Source organism: Miniopterus schreibersii (assembly GCF_964146895.1).
Source record: "Miniopterus schreibersii genome assembly, chromosome: 10".
NCBI classification, from domain to species: Eukaryota; Metazoa; Chordata; class Mammalia; order Chiroptera; family Miniopteridae; genus Miniopterus; species Miniopterus schreibersii.
In genome coordinates this window covers 59,406,637-59,427,797 of record NC_138110.1, presented here as the reverse complement: position 1 = coordinate 59,427,797, position 21,161 = coordinate 59,406,637, and the positions used below count along the sequence as shown (strand labels likewise).

The window sequence follows — 21,161 nt, the reverse complement described above, 5'->3', positions numbered from 1 at the left end:
CAGCAGATTTATCCTTCACCATCAGCCACTCCCTCTCTCTAGAATTTACCATAGTGTGTGTGTGTGTGTGTGTGTAATACTTGTTTACTTGCCTGCCTCCCATGTGAGTCTGTGAACTGAGGCTCTAGGCAGGGCCCATGGGGTATTGTTCTTTGCTTCTCTCCAAGTATCTAACTCAGGATTTGGCACATGGTACATATTCAATCAATATCTGTTTCATGATAAATGAATGGACTCAGATGGACAGCAGCAAGTTGTTCACAGTCTACTACAAGAGACTGTATCCTTTGGTGCCCTTGCTGTTTCAGACTGTTAGCTTGCAGTGAAAGAGGGTAATAGTTGGGGGTTTTCCCCTTAATTTTCCCCCTCTGTCATCCTCAGCTCACTTCAGTTACTCAGGGTGTTGACATGGAGAGGAATGTGGGGAAAGGAGTGGGAAAAGTCTTCTTTGAACTAGCATTGTAGCTAGCTTTGTGCTTTCTGGATCTGGAAAATGTTTATAACTGTTCCTGTGCATCATCAAAGCATCACGGGGTGATTTTAGAGGCTGTACTGGGCTCCTTTCCCTTAGTAAAGATATCTCTATTACCAATGGTCACTTTTCTTCTTACTTCTGGGGTCCCTTTACCCCAGTAGGAGGCCCTATTGAAGAGGACCCAGGGTAAGCCTATGCAGACTCATTTTCTCTCACTTAGTCCACATCTGGCCTACAGAAAACATTCCCTGACAAATTCTGGAAGAGCAGGCCAACCTCAACATAACAGCAATCTCCTGGGTTCTACCACCAAAGCAGTTGGCATGTTTGTCTCTTGATAGATTTCCCAGACAGGAGGTAGATCCAGTCACCATGCTCCCCAACTGCAATGGGGGCAGATTTGGCACCTCAAAGACTCGTGGAAGTCCTTTCCCCCAATCACTTGATCTTCCCCAAGAAAGGTGGGGACTCACAGCCACAAATATCTCCACATAAATTCTCTGTCCTCCACGCTCTTGACCCTATAAGTAGGGATTTAAGGACTTTAAAACAGATTTTAGGCTGTTGGAAAAATATATATATGCCACTTTAGCACTGTACTTTGAAATTTCACACATTCATTTTAAAAAGAAAGAAAATCAGTCAGTTCAGGCAGCCTCTTGACATGGGGCAGAGGAAATATCTATAAATAATGAGCTAGGCTGGGGTGTAGGATCCATATTATAGCCCTGGGAGAGATATAAAGTATGTGCCCAGAGATGGATTTTAGGACAAAAAGGAAGAAGCTCACTTCACCTGGAGGGGACCAGGGTTGCTTTCAACTGACCCATTGTCCCTCCGTCCAATCCAGCCTCCTTTGAGGCCTTCTCCTCATTCTGGTTCATCAGACGGGTTTGAACATGGCCAGGCTCCAACTGTGTCAGGATTAAGTCTTTTCCCACAGGTCTCTTGGAACCTAAGCAATTCAAGTGATGTGTATGAACATCTGTCTGTCTGTCCCAAATGTTCCTGGCACTCTGTGGGACATTCGAAAGCTGATGTACTCTCAGAACCTAGAGAACATTTGAAGGGAATTTTACCCACTTTCAAACATCAGCTAACTTCATTTTCTGTTCTGGCTCAGACAAAAAACCCAGTTGTACTACTTTATTATGTTTAATACAATTTCTAAGTTGCTGTTAATACATTGTATTATTATTTAATATTAGTACACAATAAATGTTTGATGGGCAAAAGAATAAATGAATAAGAGAATGAATGAATCCCCCTTTACAAAGATAAAAGATTGCTGTTTGGTTTTAATCCCTTTCTACCCCATGTACCCTTTATTGACATGTCTTGGTAGACCCAAACCTCTGTTTACTCCTCATGGTCTTAAAATGTATTGTGTAGTTTGCTGATGGATTTAAAAATATATACATGTCTCTTTATTGATTTCAGAGAGAGAAAGAGAGAGATACCTCAATGATGAGAGAGTCCTTGATCGGCTGCCTCCTGCACCTCCCCCCCCCCTCCCCCGGAGAATCGAGCCCACAACCTGGCCATGCCAGCCGGGCTGCTGATGGATTTTTATGTCATTAACTTTTGTAACACCGAGGCTGACTTGATTCATTCATTCAGTGGATGCTTATTTATTAGTACCATATGTCAGGCTCTGTGCTAAATGCTAGGAATAAGTCAGACATAGTCTCCTATCCTCATGAAGCTTAAATTTTAGAGGGGAAGAAAGATAATAGGCAAACAAATAAATAAAAAGTGGAAAATACTGTGAAAGAAACAAAGCACTGTGATAGAAAAAGATCCAAAGGATCAGGTATTATTTTAGATAGCACAATGGCGGAAGACCTAGCTGAGGAAGTATCATTTAAGATGAGACCTGGGTCCAGCCAGGCGTGGCTCAGTGGTTGAGTGTTCACCTAGGATCCAGGAGATCGGGGTTCGATTCCCGGTCAGGGCACATGCCTGGGTGGCCGGCTGCAGCCAATGAATGACTCTCATCATTGATGTTTCTATCTCTCTCTCTCCCTCCTTTCCTCTCTCTGAAATCAATAAAGATGTATAACAAAAAAAAAAAAAAAAAAAGATGAGACCTGAAGTGGGGCTAGGTATCAGCTAAGCCAAGAGCTGGGGGGAAAATGATCTAAGTAGAGGGCAAAGTATGTGCAAAGGCCCTGAGGCAGAAAAGAAGTTGGTATGTATAACATTCAGGTTGTTCTCATGTCTCTCCATTCCATATATTGTTGTAGTGAACATTACACAGAACCTGTTGCATGAGTATGTCCCTGGGATGGATTCTTGGCATCTTTTTCTCCGTCCCTCTCTAAATTGCTTGCCTTTCAGAACCAGTATCCTCCCTTCCTCCCTTTATCTTTTTCTCAAAATAACTATTAAAAATTTTTTTTGTTCTTAAGGAGAAAAGATAACCGTTTCCCTTTGGCTACGAATTGCCTGTTTTACTCCTGCTCTCCATTCACCCATCCATTCACTCGCTCAGCCTTTACTGAGCACCTGTTCTGTCGCAAGTCTCACGCTGGGCGCTGGAGACTCATCATCTCACCCAGGGCTTCTCAAAATGTGCTCCCGTTGCGCACGAGGGTAACTTGCCGAATCCAAATTCCTGGGCGCCACCCCTTGTTTACTAACTCTCTAGGGGGTGGAATCTGATCATCTGCGTTTTAATAAGTTCCCCAGGTGTGTTTTTTGGAGGGGGGTTGTTTTTTCTAAATCCCAACTAAAACCTTAGAACCTCTGGGTGGAAGGTAAATGGAATTCACAACTCTTAAGAAAGTGCATTGATAATTTATGCGCAAAACGCTACGGTAATAACGCCAGGGTCATGGAGAGAAGAAAGAATCCTCTACGGGAATTCAGGTTTACGCAGAAAATTAGACGAACCGCAGTTCTCGGGGCGGATGTAAGACATTCACGAAAAAGAAAAAAAAGAACATCCTGTGCAAAGACTAGGCGAAAACAGTGCTGTGCGATCAAACGACAGTAAGTAGCTGTGAGCGCGGTGTTGCCTGAGGCAGCTTAGCTAGCGCTGCGCGCCCAAGGGCGAGAAAACCCTAAGCCTGGCGGCCCGGCAGCTGCCGCAGCGACCTGGGGGCGGGTTCGGTTCCCGCCGGCCTCCGGCGCCGCCCCTGGGGCTGCGGGTGGAGCAGCGCGCCCGCGCCCGGGGGCCACACACATGCGCAGTGTGTAACCGCGAAGCCAAGAGGGAACGACTGAGGACAGCTTTTCTTCTGCGACCAAAACTCCCCTCGCTCGAACCCAGCAACCCTGGCCGTCCCCGTTTCTGGCTAGGAAAATCTTACCGTCCCTAATACAATGCCCCTCGCATTCTGGGCCACTCCGGGACACAGCGGCCCGGGCCCAAGATGGCGGGCGCACCAGCCACAGGGGCGGGACCCTCCGTAGGGCGGGAGTTTGGGGGGCGGGGCCTGGCCCTCGCCGGGTGGTGGGCCCCCGCCAGGCCTAAGCAGCGGCTTCGGCCGCTCCCGCGCGGAGGAAGCGGCCGGAGATCCGCGGGACCGAGCGTGGTGAGGTGGGGGCCTCAGGGGCAGGTGGGAGGTGTCCCGGCTAACGGCCCGAGGTCCGGAGACCGCCGGGCTAAGGCGCCCGGTTCCCTGGGAGGACCCCGAGGCCCACCGAGGGGTTGGGACCCTCCCCGGGGCTCTCGGCCCCTGGCCTCCGCGTCCGGCTGCCGGCGCCACGCTGGGCCCCAGGACGCGCGCAGAAAGGGATCTTCCCGACCCCTGGTCCCTACAGCGGACGAACTCAGGGTCGTCCGACACGGCGCTGCGCCCTCCGGCCGGCCCTCCGCGCCCCCGGCTCCCAGCATTTTGTGGCTCCCCCTGCCCTCGGGGCTTTGCACGTGCTCTGCCGAAAGCCCGGCCCGCCCCCCCGCTCTGGAGCTCCCGATTCTCGCGGCCCACCTCAGTCGCCCCTTCCCCGGAAACCTCGCGACCTGTCCGCGGGCGCAGCTCCGGTCGCTGTGGGGTTTTGCGCTCAGCGCCGAGTCGCTCCCTTTACCCCCGTGCGCCTGTGGGGCGTCTGCTTTGCCTTGTCCATCCCTGTCTCCCAGGGTCTAGCACATGATGATGACAGCAATAACCAAGACTTACTGAAGAGCCGCAGAGCGTCAGGTGCTGCCTGAGGCCTAACATGGAAAGGCCCCTTTAATCTCAGCAGTTCCACAGGGTGGATTCCATAGCTTCACATTCTGTGAGGCGTGGAGTCACAGATCAGCCTGCCTAGAGCTCCACAGCTGCTAAGTGAGCAGAGCAGGGAGAATGAAGGCTTTTCCTCCCAGGAGCGTGCGATAATTTCGCCAGGGGACCTGTGCGTTTGATAAATTTCTGTTGAGTTGGTCGCATTAGCCCCTGCAGGTACGGAGGCCAGGACTCTGATCGCATTTCACTGAGAAGGCTTAGCAAGGAGAAGTGATGTTCCTGAGCGTGCAGGGAAGGGAGTTCATGGCAAAACCAGAGCTACAACTTGCCGACCTTCCTTCAGTCACTCCGTCTGTCTTTGCTCCTTGTCCGCCAGAGGTCTGCAGGCTTCATTCAGCACACACCCCGTAAGAAGTGTCCCTCTCAGAGCTGAGACTCCATAGGCCATGATTTAGGAGGCGGCTTGAGTAATGGAGAGGGCATAGTGTTTGGTGGCAGATTGGGGTTTAATCTTTGACACTCACCAGTTATATCCCTTCCATTTTTTGAACCTCAGTTTTGTTGTCTGTAAAATAGGGGCAATAATCTTATCTCAGAGGTGGTTTGTTTTTCATGAAGACTGCAGATAATCATCGTGAGAGAGTAAAGTGCTATACAAACTATATGACTTGTTTTTTACCTTAGAACGTTGTAGAACTGTGAGCATTTTGCAAGACCATTGGTTACATGGATCATGTTACCTAATGTCCTTATGTTCATTCAGGCATTGTTTTAGGAACTGGGGATACAGCAATCAACAAAACAATGTTCTTGTATTTGGGAAATTTATATTCTGACATGTATATTACACATAATAATCAGGAAGGTACAGATAAGTCATGGTAAGGTAAATAGAAATTTGTGTGAAAGGTGGGGGAAGGATGGTCGTATTTTACTTTGGGTGGTTAGGGAACAACTTAATGAGAAGGTGACATTTGAACAGAGACCTGAAGGTGGTAAGGGAATGAATCATAAAGATATCTGGAGGAAGAGACCCTGAGATGAGTGTGTGGCTTAGTATGTTCCAAGCACCTGCAGCAAGGAGGGCTGAGTGGCTGGAGGGTCATGAGCAAAGGGGGGAGTAAGAATGGGAATTAAAACAATTAGAGACTGGGATCAAATAATTAGGACCCTGTTGGCTATTATAATGATCATGAGTTTTACTCTGAGTAGTATTGGAGGGTTCTGAGTGGCATAATCCGTCACTGTTTTAAAAGGATCACCTTGACTACTCTTTTGAGAGAAAAAAAAAAATACTGGGAACAAGGTTGGAAGCATCGCTACCAGCTAGGTAACTTTTGCAGTAATCCAGATGTATTAATTACCTACTTTTTTGTGCAAGTGATTACCCCAAAATTTAGTAGCTTGAAACAACAATCATTTATTGTCTCATATGGTTGTGGGTTGGAAATTCAGTAGTAGCTTAGCTGGATGTTTCTGGCTTAGGATCTCCCGGGAGATTGCAGTCAAGCTGATGGCTGCTCTGCTCCCAATGTGGTTTCTTGCCACTGAGCCTCTTCATAGGGCTGCCTGAGTATCCTTAGGACATGGGGGGATGGGGGTACAGCGGTAGGGGGTGGAGCTGTAGCGCCTTTTATGATCTTGTTCTGGAAGTCATTTCTACTTCATTAACTTTATTCAAGCTCACTCTTAAGGGGGAGAAAATTAAGCCCTGAGTCTGGATGAGATTACCTAGGAAATGAAGGTTAATGGAGGACAGGTCTGAAGGCTGAGCTCCTGGGCCTCCAACTTTTAGATGGTGGGGAGATGAGGAGAGCCAGCAAAAGAGACTGAAGGGAGAGGCCAGAGGTGGGAGGAGATCAGAGAGAGAAAGAGGCCCCATGTATGAGATTGCTATAAGGAGCTAGCTGCATCTTAATTTTTTTCTGCAGTAAGAAACAAATTGTCTCTGCAAACAAATATATGTAGTTTCTTTGCTCAGAAAATAAAACACTTATGCCCTCAAGTGTTTTTCCTTTTTTGTTTTAAGCAACAGATTCTATTTAATAATAGTAGTCCACATCTTAATCCTTACAGCATTTACACCTCTACTCCAAGTTCAGGTGGTGTTGCTTCTATTTTAAGCTTTATCTAAATACTCCTTTTTGAGTATTTTGAGTGAGGGAAGACTAAATACATAATTTATGTCACTCTTCTTTTGCTGTCCACCCCTAGGTTCAGGGTTCAGAGGTTACTGTCCTTCCCAGTCTGGTTCCCAGCAAAAGTAGGAAGTTGGTCTTGTTCATTTCTGTACCACTGGTGGACAGACTGCCTGATACTGAGCTGGAATTCATGAGTATTTATGGGATAAATTAATGTATAAAAGAAGTGATTCTTTTTCCTTTTCCTACAGTAATGATAATGTCTATTCAGTGGTTTACAGTTTACAAAGCACAGTGACATCCATTCCCCATTTGAATGCAATCCAGTCTGTCACCATTTGCCAACTTCTGACCTTTTCCTTTTCTGAGGGGCATTGAAACCTACCTTCTTTTGGAACTGTGCTAGTTTATTTTCTGGCTGATCTGACAGTGTGCTAATAAAAGGGTGCTGAACTGCGTCTTGAAGCTCAGAACTAAATCCCAATTTCAGAAAGATTTCTGATGTAAATTTTCTCTGCCCCCTCCCTCTTTTTATTCTTATCTTTTTTGGGAATTTCAGTTTAATGGGGATTTTGTTGTTGTTTTAATCATAGAACACTTCAAATCATTTTTAAAATAAACTTAACTTTTTAGAACAATTTTAGATTTACAGAAAATTTTAATAGTACAGAGAGTTCCCAGTTTTCCCTGTTAGTGACATCTTACATTAGGAGGGTACATTTGCTGCAATTTCAGTCATTTTCTCAGGTAAAGGGGGCATATAAATAAAATGTGAACAAAATGAAGTTCATCTCTGTTGGCCTCAGGCTCCTTATTGTCAAATTAGAGGGCTGGACTAAATTTTTAAATAGCTCTAAAAACATTTAATCATCTGCTAAGGTGAAATAATTAAATAATCCCGTTTCTTTACTGAAGTATCACTATCACCTTCTCGAATAATGTTTACATGCCAGTCTTATCCTGAAAGAGTATCTAATATGAGAATTCTAGGAGCTGTGGCGTGGCTTCTTAAACACACATTAGGTTGAACTGCATGAAAGTAGCATCCGTACAGCTTTAAAAAATGGGCAAGTATTGGCAATTTCATTAGGTTCAACCTAATATTTGGGAGGGGGGAGGATTCAAAAGAAGGTAAGGGAGGCTTTGGAGCCTCTGAGACTCTCACTGTGTGCAAAAGCTTAGCGAACCGTCAGTATTAGGAGAGAAAAGGCTCCTCTTGGAGCTACTCTTGTTGGTGGTGTTGGCAGTAAGAGCTGTGTCCCAGCAGGTTTGTGCCTCCAACCAGCAGAGAGATTGAGCTAGCATTTTACAGAGCCATGGTGAGTTGGATGACACTGCCGTGGAGGAAAGGAAGGGCAGACAAAGAAGATGAATGGCGTTTCAGGAAGGCTGTCTTAACCCAGTTTACAGGCTAGGAAGAGGCAGCCTGGGGTGTTGGTGCCACTCACCTGTTCCTACTAGATGCACTTTCCTTACTGTCTAGCACAAGCTCTGCAGTTGCCCAGGAGGTAATGTAAATTAGTAAACTGAGTTTTCCTCTGTTGTAAGAAAAACACCAGCACAAGCGCAATGATAAATGACGACTGAAATCTATCAGTGTGAGGAAGAGAATAGGCTGGGGTAGGGGGTGGAGACTGGTGAACTGGAGAGCATATATTCTATCTAAAGGGGACAGACACTGTTCAGCTGCAGGTAGCTACGCCTCGTGGGACTGTGGATCAAGCAAGGGTCACTAGCTATTCTGATTTTCCAGAAATATGAATTGTTATATGCATTTTCCCAGTGGTAAATGTTGGCACCTAATTTGAATTCTTAAAAATTCTTTGTATGGGCCACACAGTGGTTGAAAAGAGCCATCGGGCCACATCTGTAACCTCTGGCCAAGGGTTTAGATCTGTCAGGAGTAAGGCCCACATGCATTTGTTGATGACCTACTAATGACTAAAATGAGAGCTCTTGCCTTTGAGGCACTCACAGATTAGTAGAGGAGATAGACAAGTAGTGAAAAAATGTAATATAGACATTATATTTTCTCTACATATATACAAATATTTTTATTAAATAATATATATTTGATATACTACTATATGTGTATGTATGTATATATGTGTATATGTATATATCTCTGCATCTGGGAGTACATGATAGGAAGTGACATTTGAGCCTGGACGCAGGAGGTTATTGGATGTGTTTAGAGGCCTAAGAAACACAGAGGTCATGTAGCTGGGTACCCTCATTTTTGGACAAAGAGTGAAGGGGAAGAGGAATGCTCAAGGTCACAGAGCCCACTAGAGGCAGAGCTTGGACTGGCACCTGGAACTCTTCTTGACCACCATGCCTCCCCCTCCCCAGGGTATATCTAAAGCTCACTGGGTAGGGTGGCCTCCTCTGCCTGCAGGTAGCCCATTGCCCTGTTTTGGCCCAGCTCGTGGTGGGTGAGGAGGGTTTTACCATCCTGCTGAAGCTGGTTCCTTCTTCCCACTCTGTTGGATCTCCTACCTGAAATGCCTGCCACTCCATTTCTTTGTCAGAGAGTCAGACTGTTTGTGTTCAAATCCCTAATCAACCAAATGCCAACTGTGTGAACTAAGACAAATTGCTTAATTTTTCTAAGCCCCAGTTTCCTCATCCATATATAGAATTATAATCATACCTATACAGAAGTGTGATGGGAAGGCATTGGAACATTTTAAGATTCTTATGATGACAAAATGGCATAGTGCTTGTAAAGAACCTATGAGGTGACTGACCTTAGAAGCACTTAGCAAGTATTAAATGTGATGAAGATGATCCACACAGTTCACAGTCCCCAGGTTGGTTAATGCCTTTCCTTGGTGTTCCCGTACTATCCTGCGGTTTCACTATTATTATTGCACATACTACATTACACAGGTTCTCAAAAAGCATCGTTTTGTTCAGCGTTGTTTGGTTATAATGTTGATGTGATGCTGTAGGAACTTAATTCTTTATATCAATTAGCCTATGGTAAAATTGGTTTTATTATACGTCATTTTACTTAATCATAGAACCTACGAATGGCATTAAGTGAGAACTTGCTGTATTGTAATTGTATCTTTCTCCCCTGATAGACTAATAGCACCTTCAGTGATCCATTCAACAGATGTTTATTAGGCACTGTGTCAGGCACTAGGGATGCAATGGTAAGCCAGGAGCTCTTGGTCTAGTACAGAGTTCCAAAAGACATGCCAGGAAACACTAGTCCTGTAACTTGTTTCATGGTCAAATAAATTTAGGAAACGATGCTCATCAAAGGCCTCCCTTAGAGATTGGGGTCCATCTTAGTATTTTAAAGGCTCTGAGGGAACTTATAGTACAGGTACATACTTTGTCCAGCCCAGTTTTGTCAGACTTAATGAGTATTTGCTGAATAAATTTGAGTCTTGCAGACAGTCCTTTCAACTCCGCTTTGTGCTTTGGTCCCCAGCTCGAGAGGAGGTCCAAGTGGCACTGCAATGATTAGAGACCCTGCTGAGAGCCAACAGCCTCTGGCTGCATAGGGGCCTTTGGGCTTACTGTCTGCTGCCTCCATGGAGACAGGAGGCCCTGGGTTGAACAGTATGAAGCCCCAGTCACTGCAGCTGGTGCTGGAGGAGCAGGTGCTGGCGCTACAGCAGCAGATGGCAGAAAACCAGGCAGCCTCCTGGCGGAAGCTGAAGAGCTCCCAGGAGGCCCAGCAGAGGCAAGCAGTCCTTGTGAGGAAGCTGCAGGCCAAGGTGAGGCAGCTGCCCTTTCATAGAAGGGAAAAGAGAAGACCTCCTAGAGCTGGGTGCTAAGGTGGGGTAAGGGTTGCAGGAGGCAGAACCATGTGGTGGGTATGTCCCAGCCTCTCCTTTAATGCTTACAATTATGCCATGAGATGTATGTTATTTCCCTGTTAAAGATGGCATTCATGAGGGTTAAATTAGTTGTCTAGGTTTGCTTCTCTAGTCTGGAGCTTGGACCTACCACAGGTTTTCTCGTTCCAAAGCCCATGATCTTGCCTTTAATACAAGAGTTCTAGAGAAACTATTATTTAGAAACTATAAAAATGTTATGGCCTTACCTCAATATCCTCACCCAGTCCCCCATTCACAGCAGGTTTGCCCAAGATTCTTGGGGCCTTCGGTTTGGGCAGTTTGTACCCACTTTGCCCATTGCTCTCATCCTGCCCTGTTTGCTTCAGGTATTGCAGTACCGGAACTGGTGCCAAGAGCTGGAGAAGCGGCTGAAAGCCACTGGGGTGAGAAAGGCTGTTCCTTGCTCCCCTAAGACCTCAGTGAACAGGCTTGTCAGGCTTTTCTTGCTGAGAGGGTCTGGGTGTGATAAGGCGTGTTTGATAGAAGCCTCTCTTTCTTCAGCCCCAGAGAGTTTTGTCACGCAGATACCTTCTTGGACCTAGCTACTCCTGGCCTGTCAGACTTCAACCCTTGGCTCTCTAAGGACAAAATGCAACTTCAGGAGACTTAATCAGATTGGAAGGGTTATGGAATCAGAGGGAAGAAATACATTTTTCCTCCAGAAGGTGTCAGTGTTTATCTGTTGTAGAGAGAGGTATGCCTTTGCAGACCTGAAAACCATGTTTGTGGTGTGTTGGCTAGGTAGAACTGGCTTTGAGAGACTCATTTGCCTTTGTTCCAGCTCCCTCTCAGCATCTTCTCACATTCCCCTTAGAAAAGTTTCCTCAGAGGAAGGAAAGAACCAAAACTTACTCAGTGCTAGTCTATGTAGGTCAGGCTCCCTAGGCATTGTCATGTAATTGTCACTTAATCTGCAGAGCAACTTTCTGAGGGGAATGATATTGTCTTCATTTTGTAGCTGAAGATGCTGTGGTTTGGAGAAGTTGAGTAACTTCCCAAGGTCCAAAAATTGGTGTGGTAGAAGTCAAGGCCATCAGTGAAAGTTGTATCTTACTCTTCTTAGGTTGAAAGTCCTTTACCAATGCCATCCTTCAGAAGTCATGGGTTCACTTTTTGAGCGAGGGTTGTGGTAGACTTATTTTCAGGATGCAGTGGTTGAGCAGAAAGGCATATTGCTAACAAAGGGAAGAAAGAATTAAAAGAAAGCTGTGGAAGGGGGCACAGGGAATTGGTGTGAGTGATGCTCTCTTTGGAAGTAAATAAGGTTTGTCTCTGTCTGGCTAAGGGACCAATCCCTCAGATGTGGGACAGTGTGGAGGAGCCAAACCTGGAACAGCTGCTAATCCGATTGGAGGAGGAGCAACATAGGTGATGGACCCCAAATTCTCTGGCCTGGGTGCTTGGCCAGTGGGTGGAGAAGGCTGATGGGAAACCTCTGTGCTGAGGGCTAGCATTAATTAGACCATGGCCTTTCAGCCTTCCCCCTCCAGTCCTGGCAATGGAAAATTCCAGGGGTTGTCATCTTACTCCAAGAAGTCCAGTGGCTGGACCGGACCTTCATTTTGCTCTTGCTGCTCCCCCTCCCCAGTGCAGGTGTGAGAGTCTGGCAGAGGTGAACACCCAGCTTCGGCTGCACATGGAAAAAGCTGATGTGGCCAATAAAGCACTTCGGGAAGATGTGGAAAAATTGACGGTAGATTGGAGCCGGGCCCGGGACGAGCTGATGAGGAAGGAGAGCCAGTGGCGGATGGAACAGGAGGTAGGAGGGACAGGGAGCTGGGACTGTGAGAGGAGGGCTCACACTCTGGGCACTACCGTGGTCAGTGTTGGAAGGGGTTTACTTTAGGACTTGGATGGAGACTGGGCTGTCATCATTAAAGTCTGTGACCATCCTTACCACTCATGCTGGCAGCTTTGCCCTGCTTGAGTCTTCAGCTTAGTTCTATCCTTACCTGCTTAGTGAGGTTTTGCTGATAGATGACGTGACATTCAAAGCAAATCTGTTCTTGTGTAAGTGACTAGCTTAGGTTTTGGATGGATCTGAAAGTTGCTGACTCCCCTTGTCTGGAGATCTGCGTATGTAGGTGCTAAGGAGGTAGTTACTGAAATTGAATGAGGAAGAAAGACCAGATATGGACCCTGGGGAATTTTCAGATCCCTAATGTTTTCTGAGCCTTTACCCTGTGCTAGGAATGATGCTAGGTGATTTACATGTTATGTCACTTAATCCTTATTGTAAGTCTTGTAATAGATCCCATTTGTTGAGCAGCTATGTTTCTCTTTTTCTCATCTGGCTCAGAGTGAGGCCATAAACCCAGGCTGTATATCCCAGGCCCTCTGACCTCTTGAATCCCTCTGCTAACTTGATTAAGCTCTTCAGCACAACTTGAGTATGGACACCCCTTTATAAGCTATCTCCTATAAGTCCCTCCTCCCCTCCACCTCAGTAGTCAGGAGGAATCCAAGACTCCTGTGTTGGCAAAAGATAGCCCTCTGCCCTTTGGTATGACCTGGGTTTCTGGACACACAGTTCTTCAAGGGCTACCTGAAAGGGGAGCATGGTCGCCTTCTCAGTCTATGGCGGGACGTGGTGACCTTCCGACGCCACTTCCTGGAAATGAAGTCAGCCACTGACAGGTTAGTGGGGCACTAAGGAGGGAGGAGGTTTGCCTCTACCATTCTGGACTTAGGACAGTGGGCTGCTGTTGAAGGGGATCAGATGACAGGTGGGGGCGAGTGGGTGAGTGGAAGAGTTGGGGGGAGGCTGGTGTTACTGTATTCAGATGTTTTTCCCCAGACTTTCTCCTTAGGTTTCACTGGGCCTGATCCATGCTCCCTTCCCTGGTCCCTATTGGAGCCTGTTCTTTCCTTGCTTGTACTCAGAGACCTGACGGAGCTCAAGGCTGAACATGTGAGGCTTTCAGGATCCCTATTGACCTGTTGTCTGCGCTTGACTGTGGGAATTCAATCTCGGGAATCTGATGGATCTGGGAGACTAGATCGGGGGGAGCCAACGCAGCTGCTGCTGCTACTAGCCAAGACCCAGGAGCTGGAGAAGGAAGCCCATGAAAGGAGCCAGGAGTTAATACAGCTGAAGAGCCAAGGGGATCTGGAGAAGGCTGAGCTTCAGGATCGGTGAGATGGGCTAGGGTCCAGAAAGCAGTCCCTGAGGGGAAGGTGACTCCCGTAGGGTGTTAGAGATAGGTGGAGGAGATGTGAAGAGCATTCCTTCCATGAAAGGGGAAAGAGATGTGCCAGAGGGAGTCTAGTTTGAAACCCAGAGCCACAGCTTGGGTCATGTCACTGCCCTCTACCCTCAGACTAGCTTGCAGCTCAGTTTCTTGCCCATTGACTTACAGAGCTAGCTATGACTCTGTCCTCTGTCATAACCAAACTACTTGCTGTTCCCAGATGGGCCAAGCGTTTCCATGCTTCGCTGCCATTGTATATGCTGACCTTAATCTGGAATGCCTCCTTCCCTTCTCTCTCTACCTTATCCTTTAGGACATAGTTCAGATGTCACCTCTTCTGTGAAGCCTTCTCTGACCTCAATAGCCTGTTAAATTACTATGCCTCGATGTGGTCTTTTGGCCTGTTTGTTATAGCCTTGAGCTCATTGTATCTCATTGATTATTTAGTTTCCTTTTTTATTTTTTGGATTATAATAAAATAGATTTATTATTATTATTATTATTTTTAATGATGATAACAAGGACAGGGATCTAAGCAAAGAGCTCATTTAAATCTCAGGGCAAAGTTCAGTTTATACCCCATGGCCAGGGTTGTATCACCATCTATTGGTGTAGTCCATAAATTGCAGTTTGTTTGGTTTGGTTGTGAAACCCCTGGGAAGCACCATAGATGGTTTCTTAGTAAGTTTTGTGTCTCTAGTGCTTTGCACTTCTTCTGCCATATAGCAGACACTCAATAAATGTTTGTTGAATGATGCAATAATTAAATTAATGACCATTTAGTGAATTAAGGCTCTTAGAGTTGGTATGAAATAAATGATTAAGACTTTGAAAAAAAATTTAGACTCCTGGATGATGTTAATTCAAGAAATATTTCTTTAGCTTCCCATATAACACCAGGTACTGAGCTCCAGGATATAGTGTTAAAGTGATAAAGATGTGTGGTGATCTTCCTGAACTTTGAGATTTATATCAGAGAGGTTGACCATAATCCTCCCAAGTTGCCCCTCCTTTTTCCCTATCAAAGTGAGAACCTTGGGCTGGAGGGACCGTGGGACTATCCCATGTAGCAATTCTGATGTTCTCATTGACTTCAGGGTGCTTGACTTCAAGATCAAGCGGGGCCTGGAAGGGCATGGGCCAGGGCTTACCTTCAGCTCTCAGGCCCCCAAACACGTGTTCCGGCCTTGAGATGTGGTAAATCCCTGCATGTGTCTGAGTGGCTTTTGGCTTCCCCCCAGTTCAAAACTATAGCATCGTGTGGTATTCAGGGAGTGCAGGGGCTGCGGGCACCCGGGACCCTGTGGGGGCTGCAGTGGGAGTGTCTGTGTTGGGGATGGGGTGTGCTGCATAGTAGCTTTGTCCTCTCAGTGGGCTGCCCAGGTGACAATGCTGTGCTCTTCTCTTCAGGGTGACTGAGCTCTCTGCTCTTCTGACCCAGTCCCAGAAGCAAAATGAAGATTATGAAAATATGCTGAAGGCTCTGAGAGAGACAGTGGAGATCCTGGTACATGATCCTTTGTTCTGGAAAGGAGGTGGGAGTGGACCTGTAGATTCCTTGTCCTTCATGGACAGGTAGTGCAGGGTACCAGTTAAATCTTCCTTGATGAAATCCCCTAAAGCTAGAAAGTAAATTTTGGCTGAACTTGAAAATTAACTCATTCATTTATTCATTCGAGAAATATTAACTGTCTACTATCCCTACTGTATTCCTTGGGAGACAACAATGGTATATACACACAGTGTGGCCTTATCAGAGACAGTGGGACACACACTAAGGGCACACTGGCAAACTAGGAATGGAATGTGTGGAGAGATTCAAAACCTAGTCATAAGGGAAACAACTGAGGAGTGTGGCAAGGTTAGCCCAGAGAATAAAGGGCTTGGGGAAGCCGTGATGGCTGCCTTCACGTATCTGAAGGACTGACACTGGGGAAAGAGTTGACTTGTTTAATGTTTTCCAGATGGGCACAAGTAATGTCAATGGCTAGAAGTTACAGGGTGGTAGGGCTTGGCTCACAGCCAGCACTGTTCAGTAGTTGAATGATCTGTCTTGGGAATGAGTGAGGTTTGTGTCACTGGCTTAACATCTGCTGGGGCTGTTACCAAAGGGATTCTCTCAGGTTGGGCGTTAGAACCTCTGGCTTGGTCCCACATTTCCTTTCATCTCTAAGAATTTTTAGATCTCTGATTTTAGGTAGATCTTGAATGCTTATCCACATGTATACCCCTAATCTTCTCATCCTAGCTGGGGTCAGCTGGGAGCTGGACATGTTTTTGCCTTTTTGGTTCCTGTTTGTCAGGAATTTGCAGATTCAAATGTCCACAGGCCCAGGTAAGGTAAAGTGAAGGAAGTCGGTCAGCAGTAAGAATTCTGGTTTTTCCAGTGCTGCCATATTTAGTTTTTAGTGGAGGGGACACTTGATCTCCGTGTTAAGGAAACAATGAGGAGTAGCAGGGACTGCAGGACCCTGAAGAATACATGTCTCATCTGAAAGAGGTGTTTGCGGCCCAACTTAAGTAAATTATTGCCATGTAGTAATGAGGGCTGGTGTGGCCCATTTGTTAAATTTTTGAGAAGCCAGAAATTCAGATCTCCGTTCATAAAATCTCTCAATTTTGCAAATGTTGGTTCAACAAAACACCACTGCAAGTCTATGTCCCTGGACCTTCACTAACAGTGTGATAGGAAGGAAGAGAAGAAATCTTGAGTCTTCAAGTTCATTGCTAGCTCTGAGGCTAGGGGTTTCTCTGGTTGAACCTTTTGTCTCAAGCACCATTTTGCTGCTTAGAGACAGTAGCCGTCCTCCAGTGGCAGCTCACATTTATTGAGCATTTGCTTTGTGCCAGTAGTTTACATGCAGTTTTTCTATTTAAGCCTCAAAACCTGTGAAGTAGATGCTGCTAATTATTTGCATAAGAAAGAGAAGGAAGTTCAAAGGAGCAGTTACCTAAAGTTACCAAGCCAGTAAGTGAGAGAACAAGAACTCTAATCTAGGCAGTCTACTTTGGAGCTCTTATCACTAATCTGAGCTCTTGATCACCACATCCTATCATCTTCAGAGTCCTGGGACAATGTTAGCATTCATGTGTGGTCAGGGGACAAGTGGGGTTGACAGAATATACAGAATGAGACTAGTTGATTTGGGGCCTGGAATGAGAAATTCTTTTCTGAGAGTGTGGCTCTTAGGCTCTATTTTGTTCCCCATTCAGGAGACAAATCATGCAGAATTAATGGAACATGAGACATCTCTTAGTAGGAATGCCCAAGACGAGAAGCTGTCTTTACAGCAGGTGATCAAGGATATAACCCAGGTACTGGTAGGCCTCCTGCTCATGGTAAGCAGGTTATGCCTCACTCCTCCCCAGGCTTCTCAGTCATGCCTGCATTTCCACTCTCTGAGGTGTTTGGACTTAGGATCTTGTGGGGATGATTTCTCTGAGCATATTTGAAGGCTGGAACCTAAGAGCGTTCCTGTGTTCTTGCTGTCTGCTGGAACAGGCCCTCTCTTATGCCCAGTGGTAGTTCTCAGGCCAGTGGCAGGACTCTGGCTTACATTACCTCAAGAGCCTCCTCTTCCTTCATTTCTTCATTTGTTACCTCAGAGAGTGCTCTAGTCTTGTTGCTAGTCCTAGGTTTGGGCGACGGAAGGTGAAGAGTTGAAGGAACCAACCTATTTTCCTCTTAGATACCCTCTTTCCACTCCCCAGGGAGACGACCCGAGAAGGAAACCATCTTGTTTGTCCAGGCTGTGGTGTTGGTCCCCTGTGTGGACTCTAGGCCTTGCTCACGAGGGTGGTGACCCTGCTGTGTTGGATTTCAGGTCATGGTGGAAGAAGGGGACAGTATGTCCCAAGGCTCTGGTCATGAGAGCACCTTGGAGCTGGACTGTGGTGACTTCTCCCAGTTTGATTCCCAGAACCCAGATAAGGCTCTTACTCTGGTGCGTTCAGTGCTGACTCGGAGACGGCATGCTGTGCAGGTGAGACCCCAGATTCCTCCTCAGCCATAGGTGTGGGTATCTAAAGTGACTTGTGCCCCAGTTGCCCTCCTAGCCTGGACTGCCCCTTTCACTCTGTTGACTACTCATGAGGTGTTTTGTCAACACCCCAGAGTGCCCATTAGAATCTCTGTGTCTGTCCAGTTATGCTTGTGGGTAACAGGCACACTCTCTGTGCCAGTGAATGCAAAGATTGGCGATCGAAGTCCTGGGAGAGTACAGGTGAGTGTTCCCCAATTCTAAGCCCCCACACACACTGTGCATGAACTCTGAGACTAGGAGCCACAGAAGCCCAGTAATCTCTCATCCTTTGTCTTTTTGACTGGTCACATCTCTTCTTAGCTTACTCGTGTTGCAGCAGCCCCCAAGCCTCTTGCCCAGCCCTACGATCAGACTTCTGACACCCTCCTTTCCCTTCCCTCTTGTTCACCATCCCACTTCTGTTACTCTCCCTGCACAGGACCTAAGGCAGCAGCTTTCAGGCTGTCAGGAAGCTGTGAGCTTCTTGCAGCAGCAGCATGATCAGTGGGAGGAAGAAGGTGAGGCCTTGAGACAGCGGTTACAGCAGCTCACTGGGGAGCGAGACACTCTGGCAGGGCAGACTGTGGACCTCCAGGGAGAAGTGGACTCACTTAGCAAGTGAGCTGGGGACTGCTCATTCACCCTTCCTCTCTGGGCTTAGTCCTCACCTGGCCATTTACCCTCTCCCATCACGTTTCTGGTTGGCTGGCCCTGCTCTCCCTTAAGCTCAGGGCTGCCTTGCTTTGTGCTCTGCTTGTTCCTACTCACTCAGTTTTGGGTTCTTGTGATGATAGAAAGTATCTGCTCAAAAGGGAAGATGAGATATGTAAAGGAAACAGATGTCTCTGTCCTTTGATTCTATGATGTCTGCTTCCAGGAAGGACTCTAGGTTCCAAGGTCTCTGCTCATCTCTGGCCTCCTTCTTCCAGGGAGCGAGAACTCCTGCAGAAGACCAGGGAAGAGCTGCAGCAGCAGCTGGAGGTGCTGGAGCAGGAGGCATGGCGCCTGCGAAGGACAAACATGGAACTGCAGCTGCAGGGGGACTCTGCTCAGGGCGAGAAGGAGGAGCAGCAGGAGGAGCTGCACCTAGCTGTCCGAGAGAGGCAGCGCCTGTGAGTGTGACCAGTCCCCTCCTCACTGGGACTTGATCTTCCCTTCAATTCCACACCCTCCTCCACCCACTCCCCTCTCTTAGAAAGTAGAGTGAATTGAAGCCTGGCGTGCAGTGGGTTCAGATTAGCTTACTGCTCTTTCCTTTGCAGAAAGATGACTACAGAAGTTTCATCCAGGCTTTGCCCAGCACCTGTAAGGGATGAGGCACTGTGGGGGATACAGAAATAAGGAAAACACAGGCCCTAATCTCAAGCAGTTTGCAATGTGATGGTGAAGACAAAGAACTAACTGTGGCATGAGGCCAGATGAAGTATGAGCTAAATAAGAGTTTCAAGCCAGGAGCATAGGAGTAACAGTTAATTATTGAAACTTCATGGAGGAAAGGGTAGCCTTTGAGCTGGGCCTTGCCATGTTTTGATTTGTAGAGAGTGAGAGAAGGGTTAAAGGAACAGATTAGCAAAAAAAGAAGGCAGAAGGTTCATGGCGTGACTAAAGGGAAGGGAAGGACTTACCCTAGGAAGTAATGAGAAATGAGCTGGTCAAGAAAGAGAGTTCCAGAGTAAAGCACCCAGCTAATCTGTAAAAAGCAAGACAAGGTCTTTTAAGCTGGGCCAAAGCTTGGTTTAAATTATGGCTCTGCCACTTGGACAGGTAACTTTATTTGTAAGATGGGGACAGTAGTATTTACTTTGAAGGGTCATTGGGAAGATTAGAGAAGTGTTTTGCAAAATGTCAGCAAAGAGCCTGGCATATGGTAGGTTCTGAGCAACGGGTGGCAGGGACAGTGTCTTCTCCACCTTTGGTGTGACCCCTCCTCCCCGGTGCCCTACCTCCTTGCACCTAGTAGGAACCAAGAGTGGAATCTTGAAGGATTACTGTAAGGATCATGATTTGTATGAGGAATGATGCTTCCTGGAGAAGAACTAACAGTCCACAAAAATAATCACGTTCTTTAATTTATTTGAATCAATAATACTTTTATCAATATTTATATGATTCAAAAATCAAAACTATTTAAAAGATATGCACAGAGAAAGTCTACTCCCCTCTGCTTCATTCGTCCCATTTCCCTTCTCTAGGTGATCATTTAAATTAATTTCTTGGTTTGCTATATGGAAATTGTGCATAATTCTTATTTTCCCCAGTTTCTTGCGTACACTTCATACACTGTTCTGCATCTTGCTGTTTTCATTTTATATGTCTCGGAGATCTCATCACTTATTAGAGACCTTCAGTTTCTTTGCATAGCACAGGTAATTATATTCCTGTTACCTTTCGGCGAGTGGCCACTCCTTAAGACTTCCTCTAGCCCCCTCTCCTTCCCACCTTAGTCAGGAGATGCTGGCGTGCCTGGAAGCCAAACAGTCAGAATCACTCAGTGAACTGATCACTCTTCGGGAAGCCCTGGAGTCAAGTCGCCTGGAAGGGGAGTTGCTGAAGCAAGAGCAAACAGAAGTGACCGCTGCGCTGGCTAGGGTACGTAGGCCTCCCTCTCCATTCTGGGGGGAGAGCCGAGTAGAAAGTTGTGTTCCTAGGAAAAGGTTATGCAGTCTGCCTCGTTCTTCACCCTGCGAGCCATGACCCTTTATATTTCTTGCCTCAATTACTAGTCTTTGCTTTGGGTTCTTTCCCTCCCAGTATACTCTTTGTATTGGAATTAGAATGGTTTTCTGAAGTATAAATTGGCTTTCAGTCTCTTTTCTAAAACCATTTAGTGGCTTCCTGGCTCCTTGATGCTGCATTCAAAGCCCTTTTCTATCTGCCCCAAACTGTTTCTAGCACTAATTGCAATCTCCGTTTCACCGTGTTCTTTCATGACTAATACTTCGCATGTGTTACTGCTTCTTTCCTCTCCCTTTAACCACAAACTGTTCCTCATCTCAGCAGTACCCAACTTGTCAACTCTTCTACCAAACATATTTGATTCTCCCAAACTGAATCAATGTTTTCTTTGCATTCCCAGAGCATTTGGCTTACATTGTCTACGGTGGTGTTCCAGTTGTAGTTGTTTACACATCCCACTGTCTGTGCCTCTTTACTGTAAGCTCCTCTTACAACTTAATGAATGAAGAAATGAATGAAGGGAAAACTTGGTCAGAATGTAAGGGAAGGAATGGAGTGTTAACTAATCTCTGTGCAAGGAAAGCAGCAGGCGTTGGGGATATGAGCTGGTGCAGGAGAACTGGAAGT

The 21,161-nt window shown here is 46.4% G+C and overlaps 1 protein-coding gene across 6 annotated transcripts in view; it reads left to right on the top strand.

Moving 5' to 3' along the window:
* The first annotated feature begins 3,925 nt into the window (after positions 1-3,925).
* Positions 3,926-21,161, top strand: part of CEP250 (centrosomal protein 250) — a 45,789-nt gene continuing 28,553 nt past the window's right edge. For 2 of the 6 annotated variants that reach the window (XM_081149291.1, XM_081149288.1), the window contains exons 1-13: positions 3,939-4,019; positions 10,234-10,522; positions 10,972-11,028; positions 11,931-12,013; positions 12,239-12,404; positions 13,176-13,282; positions 13,529-13,780; positions 15,247-15,343; positions 17,050-17,151; positions 17,661-17,819; positions 18,298-18,476; positions 18,788-18,970; positions 20,303-20,447. In XM_081149291.1, coding sequence (XP_081005417.1) covers positions 10,337-10,522; positions 10,972-11,028; positions 11,931-12,013; positions 12,239-12,404; positions 13,176-13,282; positions 13,529-13,780; positions 15,247-15,343; positions 17,050-17,151; positions 17,661-17,819; positions 18,298-18,476; positions 18,788-18,970; positions 20,303-20,447 — 1,716 coding nt within the window. In that variant the 5' untranslated portion in view covers positions 3,939-4,019; positions 10,234-10,336. Of the gene's footprint in view, positions 4,020-10,233; positions 10,523-10,971; positions 11,029-11,930; positions 12,014-12,233; positions 12,405-13,175; positions 13,283-13,528; positions 13,781-15,246; positions 15,344-17,049; positions 17,152-17,660; positions 17,820-18,297; positions 18,477-18,787; positions 18,971-20,302; positions 20,448-21,161 lie in introns of those variants that run through there. The other 4 variants (XM_081149289.1, XM_081149290.1, XM_081149292.1 and 1 more) reach the window with 4 other exon arrangements.